General features: G+C 37.2%; 1 protein-coding gene across 4 annotated transcripts in view; it reads right to left on the bottom strand.

Moving 5' to 3' along the window:
* LOC109094153 (DNA polymerase nu-like) overlaps positions 1 to 16606 on the bottom strand; it is a 52705-nt gene that overhangs the window by 26060 nt on the left and 10039 nt on the right. For 3 of the 4 annotated variants that reach the window (XR_006155160.1, XM_042727347.1, XM_042727349.1), the window contains exons 4-16: positions 15126 to 15928; positions 14612 to 14733; positions 11725 to 12246; positions 11148 to 11311; positions 10801 to 10913; positions 10370 to 10518; positions 10178 to 10246; positions 10023 to 10083; positions 9441 to 9505; positions 8924 to 9007; positions 8645 to 8737; positions 8193 to 8303; positions 7832 to 7897 (exon numbers count right to left, since the gene is read on the bottom strand). Coding sequence is in view for 3 of the 4 variants with exons in the window: in XM_042727347.1 (XP_042583281.1) it covers positions 7832 to 7897; positions 8193 to 8303; positions 8645 to 8737; positions 8924 to 9007; positions 9441 to 9505; positions 10023 to 10083; positions 10178 to 10246; positions 10370 to 10518; positions 10801 to 10913; positions 11148 to 11311; positions 11725 to 12246; positions 14612 to 14733; positions 15126 to 15928 (2422 nt within the window). In the remaining variant the exon portion in view is untranslated. The remainder of the gene's footprint in view (positions 1 to 7831; positions 7898 to 8192; positions 8304 to 8644; positions 8738 to 8923; positions 9008 to 9440; positions 9506 to 10022; positions 10084 to 10177; positions 10247 to 10369; positions 10519 to 10800; positions 10914 to 11147; positions 11312 to 11724; positions 12247 to 14611; positions 14734 to 15125; positions 15929 to 16606) is intronic. The other variant, XM_042727348.1, reaches the window with a different exon arrangement.

Raw genomic sequence — 16606 nt, 5'->3', positions numbered from 1 at the left:
TATTCATCCATCCTCAGTTTTTTATTCTCTCTGTCTGTCTGTCTGTCTTTCTGTCTGTCAATCATCACTGTGGATTCAAATTACTGTGCGACATACTGCGTCCAGTCACAATGTGGGGTTGGGTGACAATGTTGGCATCACCCTGGTTACAAAGACAGATGACAAGGCAAAAAGAAACCATGCAGCTTGGGTCAGCTCCTTCTGTTACTGCTGACACACACACACACACACACACACACACACACACACAATCAATATGCATCACTTACACAGACGCCACCCTTCAGTTCCCTGCAGCTGTTGAATCATAAAGTTGAATATTTAATTATGCAAGTAGAAGAGGAAATGTGTGTTTCAGTGCAACCATTACATGGGAAGGCCTGAATTTATGCATGTTGAGCGTGCATGAAAATTTGTAACTGTACTGTAAATGCGTTTGCTCAGTGGAAGTAACAGTATCACACCTCTTCCCTGATGGGACATTTGGTAAAATGGTAATTTCCCCTAGAACAACTGATCGGTTTAAATGCAAGACATTAGTATCATAAACAAACAATGAAAAATTTATTAGTTTAGGTTATTCATAAATATATTGTACCATTCAAAAGTCAAATGTCTGTTTTTAGAAGTATTGTATTTTTTAGAAGTATTGTATATTATCATACAGTCTTACCTAAAATGCAAATCTGACATATTTACCCAAAACAACATTGTACTGTGGCTATTCAGCATTAATACAAAAGTTCTCACTTCAAGAATATGACCAGCCTCACAGCATCACACTCCAAAAAAAGTCCTGCAATACAAAGCCCTAAAACTGCTCAAGTGAAATCCAGTGGGAATGCATCTGCTGGCACTGTAAGGTTATCTACTGAAGAAGAAACAGTTGAAATATAACAATTCTCAGTCAACAGCCTCTATAATGGCTCTATTGCTCAGGGTTGCTGCCATCTGCTGGAGGATTTGCATCACATCAACTAGCTCATCTTTACTGCAGTACACACCAACGCCCACACAGAAGATGATTATTACACACAGGGGTGTTGGATGCTCATTAACTGACACAACAGGGGGTTGAAGCCGAAAGAAGAGATACAGAGCGAGAGTCGGAGTGTGTGTGTGCACTCATTAGCTGTTTAAGGCGTGAGGTGGGGCGGTAACAGCAGGCCAGTAACGGCTTGAGAATCTGCTATATTGATTCAGAGGTTAAAGAGGTGATGATTAATTAATTGAGCAATGCAAGCACAGAATTCACCAACTGGACCCTCAAAGACCTTCACAGACTATATATCACATTCTTTCTCAAGAATATAAACAACTTTATGTTAGGGATTCGTCAGAGTATACCATTTTATCTCAATCACTTTTCAAGTGAAATTACCCCCCCACTGTACACCCTTCCTGGTGTTTCTGTGCAGTTTCCGTGGCAACAAACCCTTCAATCACCCAGCCAATGGGCCAATCCATTGCCATCCCATATCGGCACCCTGCTGGTATGACAACGCGAAACATGCTGCCTCTGCTGTTTCTGAGGCTGAGTAAGAGATACAGTAGAGGCCTCAAATACACACTCATGCACTGTACAATATACACCCCATAAACTCTATTCTATGGCATGCTGATGCTGGGAACTTACTCACTAACCTGCTAATGCCCTGTTAAACACCTTAGACAGGGACTTAATTATAGGCCATATGGCCAAAAAACTATTTACACGATAAATTGTTTCATATCAGTTGATACTGATAATCAACGCAATAAATTTCAAATCTTTATTTCTTTCAAGTTTAAAGGCAGATTTTTGCTCCTAAATAAAAGTTGTAGAAACCAGATCATTTAATTGTGGTTTTAAACTACTCTTTATGGTCAGAACATGACAAACCATATGTTTCTGAAGACAATCACCTATTGGAATTTCAACACAGTAACCCACAGTGTTTCTCCTGTTTGAAAAGCGGTTTCATCTAGCTTTAAACTAGTTTAAATCACGGAATCATTGTTGTCCGTAATGAATTCCATCACACAACACTGTTTAGTGCTCGCATGAGCTACATTTATCAATCTGCTATAGTGAGTTTGTGTTGTTTGAACTTTGAGCTGAGCAAGATAAATGGCCCGTGTGGCGCGCTTCAAGCGAGTATTGCTATTTCGTTTCACTTTTGTCACATAAACAAATATCAAACTTTTGTTATCGTTTTAATAAGGAAATGTATATTGCGATAATTATTGTTTATCGCCCAGCCCTACACAGTCTCACACATCTGAGTCATCATTTTGAGCTCTTCAAAGTGATTTGCTGTAGTCTTTGGCAAATTTCTGAAATACAACTTTAACTATTCTTCCCTGTGGCCCAGCTTTAGAAAAAGCGCAGCAAGGCAAAATGTGTTGATGATGCCGAGGCACAGATGTTTCTAAAGCCTGAGAAACAACAGAAACCACAGTAAGATGCACCTCACATGCTCTCTTTCTCTCATTAGCACACTGTTGCCGCATTGCCCTCTCCTCTCACTGCTGTTACTCATCTGCTACTGTTTGTGTTGTGTGGCAAAAGCTTAATAAAACACAGAAACAGAGCCCCATGCAGAAAACTAATTAACATTGGCGGTTGTTGTTTTAGAGCTCATCAAACCAGGCACTGTGAAAATAATAACACAGACGTACATCTCATTGACTCTTAATGGGATACTTTGCCTTGTAGAGCCTGGTTTGCTGTATGATGTTTTTGTTTCAGCACCGATGCTCAATGAATGTGCACTTGTTTGTAGTGGATAAATGGAAAAAGTGCTTTGTTAGGGCAGTCAGGCTTTGTTGAGGATTCCCTATTGCACACTCCCCTTGAAAACATAAAGGTGGATAGATAAACAAACGCATTGGTGTTCAAACAAACAGCACACACATATGCATAAACACCTGTGACGTGTGACCCATTTTTTTAGCGCCAATGTTTTTCTTTGTAAAGTGACTCATCAAATACAGTTTATAGCCAGAGATCTGGCTGCAGATTTCAGAGTGTGAAAATCACTGTCCACATGGGATCTTCAGGTCTGTCAAAATCAGGTGGGTGGATTTAAAGTTTTTAAAGCTAAAGAAATGATTATGTAACTTAAAGGTCGCTCCATAGGCAACTGGTATTTGGTTTTTCACCTTCACAAAAAAAATAAAAATATTTAGCAAAGAAAAAATATGCATAGACCTATAATACCTATAATTTAGGCTGCAGTAGTACATCTGCAGCCTAAATTATAGGTATTATAGAAAGAATATGTAATATGCTAATTAGAATTTAATTGATATTTAGCTATATGAAAGTCCAATAACAATTTACAGCACCTAAATTTACCAATACAGTATCATGGGGTTGGTCGTTGGTGGATTGCTGTAATTAAAAAAATAAAATAAACAAAAAACTGGACAAACAAAATGTTAAATTTTATATTAGCATCAATGCATACAGAGACGAAATTCTGCAACTAGAATTCATTCTATTGCACAAATGTGATGGGCAAAATGTTTAATTAAAGTTGCAATGAAATGGAAATATCGACAGTATATCTGAGTGTAACAGATTATCATGCTTCTATTTATCAATTGCTGACTGGATTTTGAGATGTGGCCATTGCATTTAAAAATAGAGGCAGATCTGAATGTGAGGTTGCAGTGGATTGTAGAAGACTGGCATATGTCAACAGTTAGGAGATTGAGTGACTGAACATTTAGGAAAAAAAAAATTTGATTTAAAAATAAAACGTGCATGGATGAATCATATGCATGTCTAAAATAGATCGGGTTTCAACTAAGAAATATAAATTTCAATCGAGTCAGACCTGTATATTACAAACCCTCTCCTCATTATTTAAAGGCCAAAGCTCATGGAAATTCATTCCATAAATTCATTTAGACATGATTTTTATCAAATAGAGGAGCTGACTCCACTTAACTTTACTTGATGCCAAGTGTTGAGGAAATGTCGACAGAGCACTTCAGAAAGATCTCCCTGGTGCATAATGCAGTCAGTGAAGAATAACTAAAATAGTTAACTAAAATTAATTATTGGTTTGTTCTCCTCAACATATTCTTAGAGGCTTTCAAGACTATCCAGCAGAAAAGCAAACATTTAAAGGGGTTATGACATGAGAAACCAAATTTTCCTTTATCTTTTTATATAAAAGAGATCTTTGTATAGTTAATACATTCTGCAAGTTGCATAACTTAAAATGTCCTCATCATCAATAAAAAAGCATTTATGTAATAATCCTCAGAAAACGGCTCATTTTAGATCCTATGGGACAAGGTGACGTCAGCTGGGGACAGTCGTTTGCATAAACACTCCCTCCAGAGCAAAACATAGTAATAGGCCCCGCCACTGCCATTCAGCCATTAATGGCTTGACACTTGATCACGCTGAATGCGAGTGTCGCAAATAGAAATTACAATCACTGTCGCTATCTTGTCTACACAGGATACAGTATACTGATGCGCATTCGCTTTCTGACACAGTCCACATGCTCTTGTCTGTTGTCAGCACACATGAAAGAATGTTCGCTTTGATGCAGTTGGTTTAAACAGTTTGTTCGCATCTTTGTACAGACATCAGAGGGATCCCAGCGCATGGAACAAGTGAATAGTTTATTTTTAATGCCATCCCAGATCATGTCAGAGGATTGTTCGGACTTCGGAGTGTTTTTTTCTTTGTTTTTGTAAACGAGGCCGTGCCATGGAGTGTTCACAAGGAAACATTTGTTGAAAGACGAAACGGTACTAGATCTGCAGTTGCATCAACAGTAAGTAAATGCTTTTCATTTTGCTTTGTCTTGAAATGGCCATTTTATTTTGATCATGTTGTCACTCAAAACATGCAATAGCAAGGGGGCGTTGATACTGTTTACTATGCAATGACATTAGCCAATCATAACAGTGGCCGATTACTAAAAAGCCTTAATGGACACGCCCCTCAAGGGAACATATTAAAATAAAATAAAAAAATCCATGTTATGACCCCATTAAGTTTGCAAGATTTAACAATGGATATAAAAGATCAATGAATTTAAAAGTTTCAGTTTTCAGTTGCAACACAGCACTGGCCAATCATCTGGCCGGAAACTTTCACACTGGTCACGGGGCAGCGGGCCATCCTTATTGCTGAGACTTGCGACAATAAGTGCATACGATCACACATGCACACTCACACATTCTGCGGAACAACTGATGGGATCTCTTTTTCTAACACACAAACTTAATCCCGCCTGCTCTCTGTGTCAGAACAAAATCTAATAAATCAGTTCACACAAACAGTGAGTCACACACCCTGAAGCAGCATTATTATACACAGCTCTGTGATGCTTTGGTGCAGCCAAATTCAAATGACTAGAGGAAAGCCATGCATCACTCTGAAGCAACGCCTACCACAGCAATAACTCATCCATTGAAAGCTGGAAACTCTTTACATCATGGAGACAATTAGTTTCTCATGTTTATTTGAGTTTGTTTAACTGGACTTCAAAAACACCTTGAGAGAGTGTCTCAATGACTTATTAAACAAGGAAAAATGCAGCTATTCTGAACATCACGTGATTCGCTGGACCAATTCTCCTGAAGCGTTATTTATCAAATGCAAGGAGATTAGCTCTCGGTTGTGAAAAGCAGGATAGAAGGCTTTGGATAGCAAAATAAAGCTGATATGAAGCAAGCAAGACGACAAAGAAATAAAGATGAGGAGAAAGACATCTGTCCTCATTCGACTGTTCTTTGGTGTTATTGTCAAGGGTGTCTCTGTGTATGTATCTGGATGGATAAGGGATGTCTGGTCTTCTGTTCAAGAATACTTTGTGGATTCTGATCCAAAGGCGGCTCATTTTTTGGTTATGACTCTAAAGCCTGCAAAAGCTTTGCCTTAGACAAACCCGTATTAAAGCTGAAAAAAGTTACTGCCAGCCTGCTTTATTTGTGTCTAGGCAGATTTGTGCGTATTCAAAGACAAAGGGGGAGTGAAGAAAACAACAGTGAGGAAGAAGTGTGAGTGTGTGTTGCTGAAAGATATCAGAACAAGGCAGCCGCCCCCTCTGCAGCAGAGCAGAGACAGCATTCAAGTTTCTCCAACCGCAGGGACAGAATCTGTATTACACAAAACATTAGAAATACATCCCAAAAATTCCAATGGACAAATAAAATCCAAAAAACACTGACTGATTGTGGGAATCAGACATGCCATTAAAATTACACAACCAACTGTAAGTGATTGGACACAACTTTGACTATCCCTAACCGTCTCAGTTTCATTATCAAAAAATGAAATATGGCATTTACCTTGACTAAGGTCTACACAGACATAGACAGACACACACGCACACACAATTGTCAAAAATTTGAGGTCAGTAAAAGATTTTTCTTAGCTTCACTACATTTATTTGATCAAAAAAACAATATAAACAGTAGTTATTTTTACAATTTAAAATAACGGTTTTCTGTATTAATATATTTAAAAATTATATTTATTCCTGTAATGGTAAAGCTGATTTTCAGCATTTTTTGATCCTTCAGAAATTATTCTAACATGTTGAACTAGTACTCAAGAAATATTATTATTCTATGTTGATGCTGCATAATATTTTTGTGGAAGCCATCATAGATTTATTTTTGAAAATTATTTGATGAACAAAGTTCAAAAGAACAGCATTTATGTGAAATGCATTTATAAAAAATCCAAAATCTATTGTACTTTTGATCAATTTAATGCATTGTTTCTGAATAAAAGTATTAATTTCTTTTTTTTTTTAAAAGCACAAACTTTTGAGCGGCAGTATACACACATAAGCTGTCAAATACACAAACAAAGCCTTACTAACATCTAACATCTGAAGGGCTCACAAAATACATGGAATATAGCACAAAAATCAGCTACGAAGAACTGAATCTAATCCTTCTTAAATCCTTTGCCTGAAAGCTTCTGGCTTAGTCTTGCTCATGAAGGATTTTAAAAGAGAAAGAGAAAGGAAAGAAGTAAAGTAAAGTATGAAAGGCAAAATTGTAAGGGCATGCCTGCTGGTTTGATGAAATAGTGAAAAAACTTAACTCACCCACTGGAACATAGAGAAACAGAATTATTAAAAAGTAAGCCGAACAGGGAATTGCAGGTGAATTTCAGCCTTAATATCATTTGAACTCTCAGGATGATCTATCCCTAGGCTGCAATTAAGGGCCGATGATTTTTCTCAATTAGTCCTAGCAGCTAATGAAGCTCATTTATATTCTAGTTCATCAGTGGAAATGAATTTTTAAATGCAATGGTTACAGTTACAATACTCAAATGGACAAATCCTCAGAGGTGACTTAACTGAATTCAGCATGAAGGAGACACAGATCATTCATATATTTATGTGACAAGTGTGAGGTATGAGGGATGTTTTAGAGCCCCAAATAATGACAAGCTCAAATATTCTAAAGAAATAATGATGGATTAGAAATTGATCTGAAAGAAGGAGATATTATTAGAGGACAGTGTTCTCTGTGTGAGTGTAGTGTTGCAACAGTGTAAATTGTACAGCAAGTGAATGCTGGACCCTGAGAGAAACCTAGAGATGATCTATAGATTTTTCACAACACTAGAGAGAGCAAGAGAGGAGGAATGGTACAACATAATGGGGCAGCAAATAGTTGTATCCCAGTCTCAGAGGGGCTTTTTTTCATAAAAAATAGTGGGAGTGTGTGCATGTGTCAGAAAGACAAACAGAGCATGAAAAAATACCTAGAAAAGTGAAGGAGAGAAAAGGGAGGACAGATCAGTAGTAAACAGGCACGTGATTGAGAGTTGAAAGGGCAAATTAGAAGCACTCACAGGATGTTTAGCCGACAGTCTGCCGCTCACTGTACTTGTCTGATTCCATGTGGAAGAAATGAACGTCTGAGAAGCAGAGAAACAGAGAAAACAAAAAGCACACAATTTACTAAACAAAGATAAGCAATTTAAAGAGTATTCAAAATCAACAGAGGTTTAAAAAAAAAAAAACTAAAATAAATAAACGGAAAACACTGGATAAAAAATTAAATATTAAAAATACAGTTATGAACCCTAATTGAATGCTTCACAGGAAAAAGACCAGAAACATGGTCACAATAATGACTCAACTGTGACACTCTTGTACTGCCACCTAGTGTGCATGATTTGATTCTAAAATTCTGTGTGTCAAACGTCTCACCTTGCTCATGCAAGACAAAATGCCATCCACAAATGCAGTCTTGTTTTTGTGAATCTGTCTGTATTCAAGTATGATTTTTGGCAGTGGATGCAGCTTCTGTAGTTGTAATAGCTAAAATACAGTGTAAAAAAGCCAGAAACTGAATTAAAACTGATACATTCTACTTTCAATTTTAGTTAAAGAATTATAGGTGATGAATAAATAAAAGAAATTCATTCATGCTCTTAGATAAGAATGTCTAAATAATATGCAGAATATGCAGAGTTACATGACAAACCGTGATCTAACCCTAACCCTATAGTAAGTACATCCAGTTAATTAATATTACTCAGTGCTTAAATATATCATTACACTTTAAGAAGGACACCTTAAAATAAAGTTTAACCACAATAACATCCATGTGAACACCTCATGTTTGTTTGCACATATAAGAATATTAAATGTGTACTCACTGTTGTTTCTGATGTGGACTGCTGTTTTTTGATTGTTTTGGGAAGCTTTTTATTCTCACAAAGTTCATGTAAACGCAGCTTCTCGAACAGGATCTGAAAAGAGGAGGTTTGTGATTCATATTTCTAATTACATTACAGTAACTATCAACAAATAAGTGACAACAAAACCTACCTAATAGACAACATTTTTGGGCATCATAGGACATCTATGATTATGCTCAGAAATTATGTCAAGGCACATAGCTAGCAAAGTTTCAAAAGCCCTTCAAAAACACTGACCAGTCTGAGCTGTGCACTGCTGGACACCAAGAACTTCTGACCCGCAGCCTGGTGAGCCTCCTGCTCTAACTGCTTCAGCTTAGACTGAGAAAGAGAGAGAGCGCAAGAGAGAACTTTGTTAGAAGGGTGCTGCTGCTCATTTGGACACTTTCAAATACAGAAGGTACAGTAACACCCCACAGAGAATAATCCTGAAGTGTTTAATTAATCAATTCCCTTCTTCTGAGAGAACTGAGGGAGGATGAGAGGGATGTACAAAGCAGAAGAATTATAGAAGAGGAGGAAATGTGTAGAGTGCAGGAGTTTATGAAATAAATATACACAAAGCACTCGAGAAAACAATATATAGGTGCACTCGCGAGGGAGAAGGCAAGAGATATGAAAAGAGATGATACTGTTCTTTTTAAAAAAGCAGATGCCAGCAGTGGTAGATCTAGTCATTAATATTAACTACACACAAGAAAATCACGGTTTATGGCTGTTTATAGAATCATAATAGAATCATACACACTCTTACCCCTAGCAACTCTGAAGTATTTTTCATGGCCTCCTTGTCCACATGCATTTTATAGCTTTCCATAACTGAGAGAGAGAGAGGGAACAATGTTAATGCCGCAAGTCAAAAGTATTTGCTTTATTGTAAATGCAAGACTAAATCTAATTCATTAGACAGTGATATATAACTCCCTTCTTAAACAGCATTTAAAGATATAAAGAATGAATGTGCTGTACTAAAGGTTTATTCAATTGATTAAGTGACTAAAGAATTAGACAGATATATTAATTCCAAAGTCATTCCAGTGCCTAACTCACAAATTACATGAGCAAGAAAATGCATATGACAGCATCTGAAACTGGCAAAATTCAAATATTGTCATTTGTGGCGATTTCAAAATTTCACAATAAACAACATATATATGTTTGTGCATACAGTGATGGGAAAAAAAGTACATTTTTGTACATTCAAAAAGAAGTTTAGAACCGTTTCAAGTAAAAATTTCAATTATGATTATACCATGAAATCAATAGATCAGGGAAACGCAATGACATTCTGAGTTAAATCATTCACTTTTTATCTCTAGAATCTGTTTGCTCAGACCTGCCAGAATTGGAATCATCTTTTGTTCTATGCCAGAATAGAGCTGCCACAGACCCTGAGTCTATAGACAAAGAAACAGAAAATTGAGTGCTTCAGAGAAAACTGAGAAACATTATACATAATGCTTTATTTAGAAAAAAATCATTTTAAATTACCTGAAGCTTGTTATGCAGTTCCACCATTAGATTGTATAAGAGAGACAAGTTTGAGATCACTTGATTCACCTGATAAAGCAGTAAAGAGAGACACAATGCCACTGTAAAAGTGTAATTTCAAAGTTTAAATTCAGACACACCGCTGCGCTATTTTCTGAACCCCATTTGTTGAATCAAGTGTGTATATCTGACCTTGGCTTGCCCAAGCACTGGTTGCAGTGATGTGGACGTAACTGAATGTGAGTAGTGCTTGTAAAGCAGGGTCTGAAAGCAGGACGCAGAATCGGCAGGATCTAACAACCATGCTGCAATCTGAGGATCCATCACATGACACTCCAACACTGCACAGAAAAAAATATTACCCACATTACTACTGTTACCACATTTTAAAAATTAGATTCATTAAAAGTTCATATTTAATGGAAATGTTAACCTTCAAACAGTTTTTCTTTTCATGATTTTAAGAGCATCTTGAGTGCTTCAACATAAGCAGGAACATTTTACTTACTATGTAAGTTTATATTATATAAGTTTATATGAATTAAAATAAATGGTAACCATTTAAAGTCAGAGATAAAAAATAAATAAATGAATTAAAAAAAAAAACTTTATGCATGTGCCACCTTGTTTCCAGCTCAAGTCTTTGCTGAAGTGTTTCAGTGCTGTGCGAAGCAGGTCTTTAGCTTTAAAGCATACAAATGGCTTTGTGTCACACATCATCTGCATGAGCATCTCTCTAAGGACACACAGACATACAGATACAAAGTAAAACACACTGAAAATCACCTACAGCATCCACAAATATCCTCACCTACACTCAATTCCAAATTACATCTGTAACAGTATCCCTTTAAAGGAAAACAAATAACTAATGCTACTTGCCATCTGTGACAGAAAAACAGCAAGGACACAATAACGACAGCAGTTACCTCTCTGTCTCTTCTCGTTTCCACTTCAAACACAAACACACCTGGTAAAGATATCCTGCTTTTGTGTATAGTCTTGTTGGGCCCAAGCTGGTGCCTGCTCTAGTCTGAGGTAGAGCACCCTCTCTGGTGGTCTGTCCTGTGGTCCCTCTGAATCCAGTTCCCTCTTTAACAGAACCAGCAGGCCACACACTGAAGGGCACAGCTTCTTTAGGAGAGACATTAAATATATCCAGCCATTAATTCTCACATACAGTACCACTCTTACAACATAATTTGCAGCGAATCTATCTTAATCTTAATCAAGATTTTTTTTGTTTTTGATAGAAGCCTCATGCTCACCCAGGCTGCATTTGTATGATTAAAAATACACCAAAACTGTAATATCCTAAAATACAAAAACAATTTAAAATAACTGTTTTCTATTTGGAAATATTTTAAAATGTAATTCATTCTTGTAATGGTGAAGCTGAATTATTAGCAGCCATTACTTCGGTTTTCAGTGTCAAACGATCATCCCCTTTGAAAAATAGTGTACAGTATATCCACCAAAATTTGTGGTACAGCCAAAGCTTAATAGTTTAGCTCAATGAATATCATCTAGTGACTCTATAATCACACCTGTTCTGGGTCCAGTTGTATGGTGCCATCTTGGTATACCATGGTAACAACAAATGCTTTGACTTTCCCTGCCTCCTCTAACAAACACTCTCTCTCCTCTTGTGAGAGACGGCCTGTGTCACACACCCTGGGATCAGAGGTCAAACTAAAGGCCCCTTTAGTGGTTGCTGTGGTTCCATCTTCTTTTCTGTCTGTTTCTGAAGGCATTTCATTGCTTCGTTTAAATCCTGACAGACTTGAATCAGAGAGCTTGGGGGATTTAGAGTGATTTGGTTTATTGCATCCTTGACTCTTTAATACTTTCTGTGGTCGGAGAGGATGTCTCTGCCTCTTGACATTAGGATGTGGAAGTTTGGGTTTTATTGAGCCCTTTACTTTTGCCTTGTGGAAGAGCTGCGAGGGGAACCTGAGGGCTCTGGGTGTCTTTTTGCGCAACTCCTGTGATGAAATGATCTTAGGAGCTTCCTGTGAGGGTCCAGGGGGTTCCCATTTATGGTTTGGAAATGATTTCATCTCACCAGCCTGTATGTGTTAAGACAACAAATTCAAGTAGAGTTAAAGAAGAGGACATTTGAGTTCAAATGAGTGCTTATTACATGTGAAGAAAGTTTTACACACAATTCAAATAAAGCCAATTTCATAACTTCAAAAAGCTTAAATTGGCAGCAGACAGAGTATTCAGAGTTTGGCTGTCAGCGCCAGACAAATCAGCTTAAAAAAGCTTCAATAAGATAATATGTACACACAGTTCCCAGGCTGTCACATGTAAAGCTTTCTAAAGCAGTTTTTAGGCTGATGCACCCACACTTTTATCGCTGCCAGGACAAGTCTTCGTCTGGAACTTCTCAACCTCTGAATGACCCCTGTGATTCTTTACAACATCTGCAGCAGGAGATTTCCATTATTCATTAGTAGGCTGTTTCACCTTGAAAGGAGTTCAAATAAAACTACACCAAGTATTCAGGCTCAAAACCTTCTTGCACACTAGATAACTGATCCCCAGATAAGTGAGGCTTTTTAATGTTCATGCTACTTTTAGAACATCTAGAATTTAGTGTTCTTTGTCTAGATAAGTCTGTAAGCAGGTGAAAGGATGCTGTCCTTTGTATTTGTGTGTTTTGTTCATTATCAGTACTTGTTCACTTCACTCTGCTGCTTTGTACTTCAACCTTGCGAAAAAAAAAAATTCTTCTCTGCACAAAGAAAAACCTTGTTTTTTTGGGGTTTGTTTTTTACATTAATGCCATAAATGCAGATTGATGCTTCATCTTCATTCCCACAATGTAATGTGTGCTGTTAATGGCACCACTCTGAGCCATCTGAGTAAGACATCTGAATACAGGGAGACCCTCATAACTGATCCCTTAAAGACTACTTTATGCCTGTGCTTCCTTTTCTTACCAACAGTTTCACAGAGTACACCTTGTAGAAGAAAAGTTCTTTGCAGAATAAGTTCAGGACATTTTAAGATTCGATCAGATCAGATTGGTGCTGAACAACCCAAAGAGCCAAATACCACAAAGTTTCAGTAGTAGTGTTAATTATTAGTGAAACCATACTCAACACAGAACATGAAGACCAGACAAGTTTCAAAGGTCATAGATGTTTTTCAAAGAACTCTATTAGACACATGAAAGAAGAACATAGAAATACAAGGATCCCATTAATTTTGTCAATAATCACTCACCCCCATGTTGTTCCAAACCCGTAAAAGCTTTGTTCGTCTTTGGAAAACAATTTAAGATATTTTGGATGAAAACCGAGATGACTAAATAACAGTGTCAAGGTCCATAAAAGGTATGAAAGTCGTCATCAGAATACTCCATCTGCCATCAGATGTACAATCTGGGTTATGTGAAGCGACAGGAACACTTTTTTTAAGTGAAGAAAACAAAAATAATGACTTTATTCAACAATTCCTTTGACAACAGTCTCCTCTGTGTCTCTCCATATCACCATATCATGAGAAGCAACATAATATCTGAAAGCGCTATTGCTCCTCTCAGCCGCTTGGTGACCAATGCAGACGCACAGAGAGAGAAAGAGGTGTGTAGGCACGCTGGGAAAGCAAGACCTCACGCTACCAGTGGCGTGCCGAATTCTGCACCCTGCCAGATTATTCATCCCCTAGTATTGGTAGGTTTAGGAGGAGGTGTGGGGGAGGGGTTAGGATTAGAGGTGGGGTTGGGATTAGGCAATCAACTAGCGAGGGGATGCATAATCTGGCAGGGGTGCAGGTTTCGGCACAACACTGGCGAGTCTCAGCAACTAAATAGGCGTAAGGTTTGGGCAAACCCTAAAGATTTGTCGCTACACAAAAAAAAAAAGAAACACACAAAAAAAGTGTCCAAAATAGTCATAAAATCGACAACACTCTACACCACAAGTCAAAAATAAAAAACACACGCCGCGAATCAAATAGAATAAACAAATGCTGCGCTGCGTTAATCGTGTGTTGTTAAAATTAGTGCTGTTAAAATTAATTTGCATCAACGCCTTAATTTTGACATCCCTCGTGTGTGTGTGTGTGTGTATATACATATATATATATATATATATATATATATATATATATATATATATATATATATATATATATATATATATATATATATATAAACAAATGGCAGCAAAAACAGCAAGTAGAAACTGAAATTATAGGCCTAAAGATGTGTCAGAGCTGTGGCCTAGTAGTGTTTCACAATCTTATTTCTTCCTTTCCAACATCTATTTAGCACATTTTTTGCGAAAGCTAAACATGAAAAATATTAGGTTCAATTAATAAAAACAAAGTGGATAAAAAGAGGAATGTTGAGATTCAGAAAATCAGACAAACACATCTCTGATGACATATCATCTGAGAGAAGGACTGGAGTCAGTACATTACCTGAGAGTGGGGCTGGATGCTGTGCTGCACTCCATCAGTGCTGGGGGGTACTGTGGATTCCACCTTTCCATCTCTCTCTCCAACAGGCATCAGAAATGTATTCTCATCTGGCTGGGGAGAATCTGCGTGTATGATAAAAAGATTGAATAGTGTCTAAGCATTGTCACTGGCATGTGGATGCATGCATCTCATTTCTGCCCAGTGAGTAGTGTCTGTTTGTTGCATCATTAGCTTGTATGTAGTTGACACAAAAAAAGTATAAAAGCTATATGCCACCTTAAACCATTTTAAACTGCATTTTGTAAATGATTAATTATTATCTTGATAAAACTTGTTAGGTTTAACAAAGGACTGGTTTACAAGAACAAATTATTTGCAAATCAGACATTACCAGCCTTAAAAAGGCAGACACACTGGGAGAATGGCTTACATGTGAAATAATAGGGCTGCAATATGAAGATTTTTCAAAATATGTATTTGTACAGTCTAGCAGACCATCAAGCACTGTACTAACTTGTTCTGCTCTTGGTAATCTCTCTTCTTTCAGAGCCACTGTCTTCTTTTTCCTCCACTGAGTCCAGTATTTCACCTGAACTAACAGGTGTGTCTTGCACACATTCAAGGACAGAGACACTTCCACATATTTCAGCATGTACACAGCTTTCCAATGGAAGTGACAATTCAGAGTTTCTGCTATTTTGCCAGTAATGGCGGCTCTCCAGGTCCTCAGACTTAGATGTTGGTTTCTTTACATCAGACATATGAGTACTATGCTGCACTTGTATGAACACAGCTTGGTCAGCTCTGGCCTCTTTTGAGATGTCTTCAAAAACAGACTCACTGCTATCTTTTGCTGTCAACCCTGATCGACAACTCCAAAACTCTATCTGTCCAGTCCTCTGTTGCTTGTCCACAATATCAGTCCTTTTTTCTTCTTCTCCAGATGCTGGATGACAGTTATTAGTAGGAAATGTAAGCTGCCCAAAGCTGTACTTCTTTACTGGAGGAGCCTCATGTTGATCACAGCCTACTGGGTCTTTTTCAGAGGGGCTTGCTGGTTGAATCCAACTCCTCTTCCTGAAGGTCAGTCTATGAATCTCTGCTTCTGTCATAATGCCTGGTCTAGCCTGAGGGCTCCCAATGCTATTTAAGTGGAACATACGTGAACTATCTTCTCTCTGTGCTACCGATATATAAGGCTGGACATTGGGCTTTATCATATCACCAGCATAGTACAGTGCAAACTTCTCATTACTAGTCACTTCCTTTAACTTGAAGTGGTTTGAATCTTCCACCAGATCATTAGAATCCAAGGTTCTAAAGACAGATAAAATAAAAGAGATAAAATTAACAGAAAATAGAAACTATCAGTGTAAACTTGTTTAAGACTAGGATTTTCTATGTACTGTACATAAACAGCATTTTAAAATGTCAAAAAAGTCAAATGAGGTTATTTTATTTGTAGTTATGTATACATTATTGTAATGTATACATACACTGTAAAAAAAATGCAACTGTACATTTTCCAGTTTACGAATCCTTTTGAGTCTCAAACACTAAAAAAATGCTACTTTCTTTGAAACTACATAAAAACCCATCAGACCAACAAAATTACTCCAAATGTTGTCCCAACCAGTCAAACACTGTTGTCTGAACAAAGAATTTCATATTGTTGAAATGATAAGGCTTTGTGAGTTCCCAGCATGCATTGCAGCATGAATAAATTATGCAGTTATTGTTATATGATCATTGTTTTGCGGTTTGCTGACTTTATTTACACTTTTTTGTTTTGTCATTATTATATTTTGTGTACATCTTTTTAACATTTGTTGATTGCTACGTTCTTGAGGTTTGTTTGTCTAATTTTGAGGCCTAGAGTCTGTTCAGCCATTTATATCATTTTTATGGATATCTTAGTATTGTAAGTTGTTATTATAAGCAAATACAATGTTGTCTACATATTAGACTAAGTTGTCCATTAAGGTTTATCATTCA

The sequence above is a fragment of the Cyprinus carpio genome, chromosome B7 (genome assembly GCF_018340385.1).
Source record: "Cyprinus carpio isolate SPL01 chromosome B7, ASM1834038v1, whole genome shotgun sequence".
NCBI classification, from domain to species: Eukaryota; Metazoa; Chordata; class Actinopteri; order Cypriniformes; family Cyprinidae; genus Cyprinus; species Cyprinus carpio.
This window is presented reverse-complemented; position numbering and strand designations above follow the sequence as displayed.